Consider the following 2,878-nt stretch of genomic DNA (forward strand, 5'->3'; position numbering starts at 1 on the left):
AAATAAACATAACTTTCATGAATTTTTTAGGCAAAATTCAACAACCACTGTTGTCCCATTTGGCCAAACTGTGTATATCTTAACTCTCTTGAGCTTGTGTCAACCAGAGACCTTATTTTTAAGCATTTAACCAAAAACTCATCGACTTCGGGACAATGGAATTAGAAGTGCAAAAAATGATTCATGTGGATTTGCCGCATTGACCAACAGAAAGCTGCTTGGTTCTAAAGTGACACTACACTGCAACACTATTGACAACAGACAAATCAAAATATTGCTAATGTGACCTTTTTTACTTCCTTTGCACCATTACTTAATGTTTGGTGTCTTCATGGTCAAATTTGTTGAAGTGTTACAGAAAAACAGTTTCCAAGTTTTAATCACCGAGTGCATTATGTGCTGGAGAAATTCCAAAAAGTACATTTTTGACCAAATTCAAAATGGTACACAGGCAATATGGCTGACCTTAAAAGTAGCCATTCAAGATCATTTAAGCGAGTTACAAGTTTAATTATTAAACATATAAAGCATTTAAAATTTTTTGATTTTTGACCATTTAAAAAAAAAAAAAAAAAAAGTTTTTAATAACTTTTTGACAGTGAAAGTCTCAATGTAATGTGACCAAAAATTGGGGAATAGCCAACAGAATGCTATAGAAGTTTGAAAAGTATGTTTTTTTACACATTCTAAAGTGAAACCTTGATTAACCATAATTTTTATCAGTTTATTGTATAGTGAAGCTTGGAGATGAGAGGGGTTGAAAAATAAGTCTTGCTAACGTGGGGAAAATTTGTAACACACACTGATGAATTGCTCACAATGAGCTCTTTAACGTGTATTACGACAGTGAAATGTACATGCATGTAAATATACATGATATATGAGACGCTCCTTAATCAGTGGCCAAATTTAACAATCCAACTTTAGGGGCTGCAAAAGACATCCATCCAGAAAACAAGAGGGTATCAGACTCACCAACAACGTAGAGCTCTGCCGAAGTGTGTGCAATGTTACAGCTGTTTCCTGCGATGCAGGTGTAGCTTCCTGTGTCCTCCGTGCTGACGTCATGAACCACCAGAGAGCCGTTGGGCATCTTCTGGAATCTGAGTAAGAAATAAAACAAGGAGATTCTTGAAACAAGGAAGTACTTCTTTCAAATCTTCCAATGAAACCACTTCAGTCTGAACTCAACAAAGTTGGAATTGTGGTAATTCAGCTTTACCTGCTCTTGTCTGCCTCCAGAAATTTGTCTTTTTTCTTCCACTGGATGAAGGGAGGAGGGTCTCCAGTGGCCTGACAGTGAAGCACTGCGGTGTGTCCCTGATATACTGTGGTATTCTCTGGCTTGAGCTTAAACGCCACATAAACTAAAGAATGGGAGTAGAAAAGAAAAGAAATACAGAGACAGAAAGGTCAAGGGACAGTTTCAATGAAAACAGAAATGTATGAATTAGTTTCCTCAAACGATTCAATAATGTCTCTTGTGCAAGTGGGTCAAGCAAAGCCATCAGAAACACACTTTTCGCCCAGTACCTGCGACGGTGAGCTGGACGACGGCTCTGATCTCGCCCTGCTGGCTGTTGGAGGCGAGGCAGGTGTAGTTCCCGGCGTCCGCCCGCGTCACTGTGGTGAAGTGCAGCGTGCCGCCCTTCTGCTCCACCCACGCAGGGATATCACTGCCGTCTGCAGGAGCGCCAGACACACACACACACACACATTCACTATGAGGGAACTCGTGTACTTTATCCAGTGCCGGATGTTTTCATTTTCAAGGACACAATGCAAAGTTCATAAACAATTTGCAGTCGTTTATAAGCTCAATAGGATTTATGTTTTCGGTTCCATGCCTGAAATAAAAGTTTGTGGTTAAGACAAGCTCAAGATATTTTCATGTTTTATTCTATGAGCTAAAATATGTTGGTAATAGTCCACTTGTGACTTTTAAAGCTTTCACGCGTCTTTTAAAAGGCTCAAAGGGTTAATGGGACTACAGAAGTTGTTGGGGACATTTTAAGTTGCGATGAAACGGAAGTAACGACAGATCATTTGTTCTGTATTGTGACGTTCATCTGACTGAAATGGATTTTCGAAAATTGAAAAAAATAAATAAATAGGGACTAAATAGAGACTTGGTTCTATGCATTGTTGATTGTATGCTGAGATGTAGACAAAAGCTCTCAAAAGAGGAATGTGAGCTATGTATAAGAGGACCTTTTCACCAGAGGGTCCAGTTATCACACTTTGATTAAACGTTATGAGGTCAAAAAAGTAAAAATAAAAATGAATCAAGAAAATGTATAAACAAAAATTTGCCCTCTTGCAGAAAGAGCACAGTGTATACTATAGTTTATTGAGGCAAAAGTCATAGTTAATGGTTTGTTAATGGCGAGAATTGGACCTTAAAATAAAGTGTGACCATAAAATTAAATATATATATATGTATGTATGTGACCCTGGAGCACAAAAGCAGTCATAAGTAGCACAGGTATATTTGCATTAGTATAGCAATAGCCAACAATACATTGTATGGGTCAAAATTATTGATTTTTCTTTAAATATTAAGGAAAGATCATGTTCTATGAAGGTATTTTGTACATTTCCTACCGTAAATATATCAAAACCTAATTTTTGATTAGTAATAATCAGACAACTTTAAAGGTGATTTTCTCAATATTTAGATTTTTCTGCACCCTCAGATTCCAGATTTTCAAATAGTTGTATCTCGACCAAATATTGTCATATCCTCACAAACCATACATCAATGGAAAGCTTATTTATTCAGCTCTCAGATGATGTATACATCTCAATTTCAAAAAATTGAGCCTTATGACTGGTTTTGTGGTCCAGGGTCACACACACACACACACACACATACACA

The 2,878-nt window shown here is 37.2% G+C and overlaps 1 protein-coding gene across 2 annotated transcripts in view; it reads right to left on the bottom strand.

Annotated features, from left to right (window-relative positions):
• LOC107702250 (inactive tyrosine-protein kinase 7-like) overlaps positions 1 to 2,878 on the bottom strand; it is a 64,689-nt gene that overhangs the window by 11,056 nt on the left and 50,755 nt on the right. For both annotated transcript variants that reach the window (XM_016504503.1, XM_016504502.1), the window contains exons 12-14: positions 1,534 to 1,683; positions 1,223 to 1,367; positions 976 to 1,103 (exon numbers count right to left, since the gene is read on the bottom strand). In XM_016504503.1, the coding sequence (XP_016359989.1) occupies positions 976 to 1,103; positions 1,223 to 1,367; positions 1,534 to 1,683 (423 nt within the window). The remainder of the gene's footprint in view (positions 1 to 975; positions 1,104 to 1,222; positions 1,368 to 1,533; positions 1,684 to 2,878) is intronic.

Source organism: Sinocyclocheilus anshuiensis, unplaced genomic scaffold, assembly GCF_001515605.1.
Source record: "Sinocyclocheilus anshuiensis isolate Anshui unplaced genomic scaffold, SAMN03320099.WGS_v1.1 scaffold666, whole genome shotgun sequence".
In the NCBI taxonomy this organism is placed as follows: Eukaryota; Metazoa; Chordata; class Actinopteri; order Cypriniformes; family Cyprinidae; genus Sinocyclocheilus; species Sinocyclocheilus anshuiensis.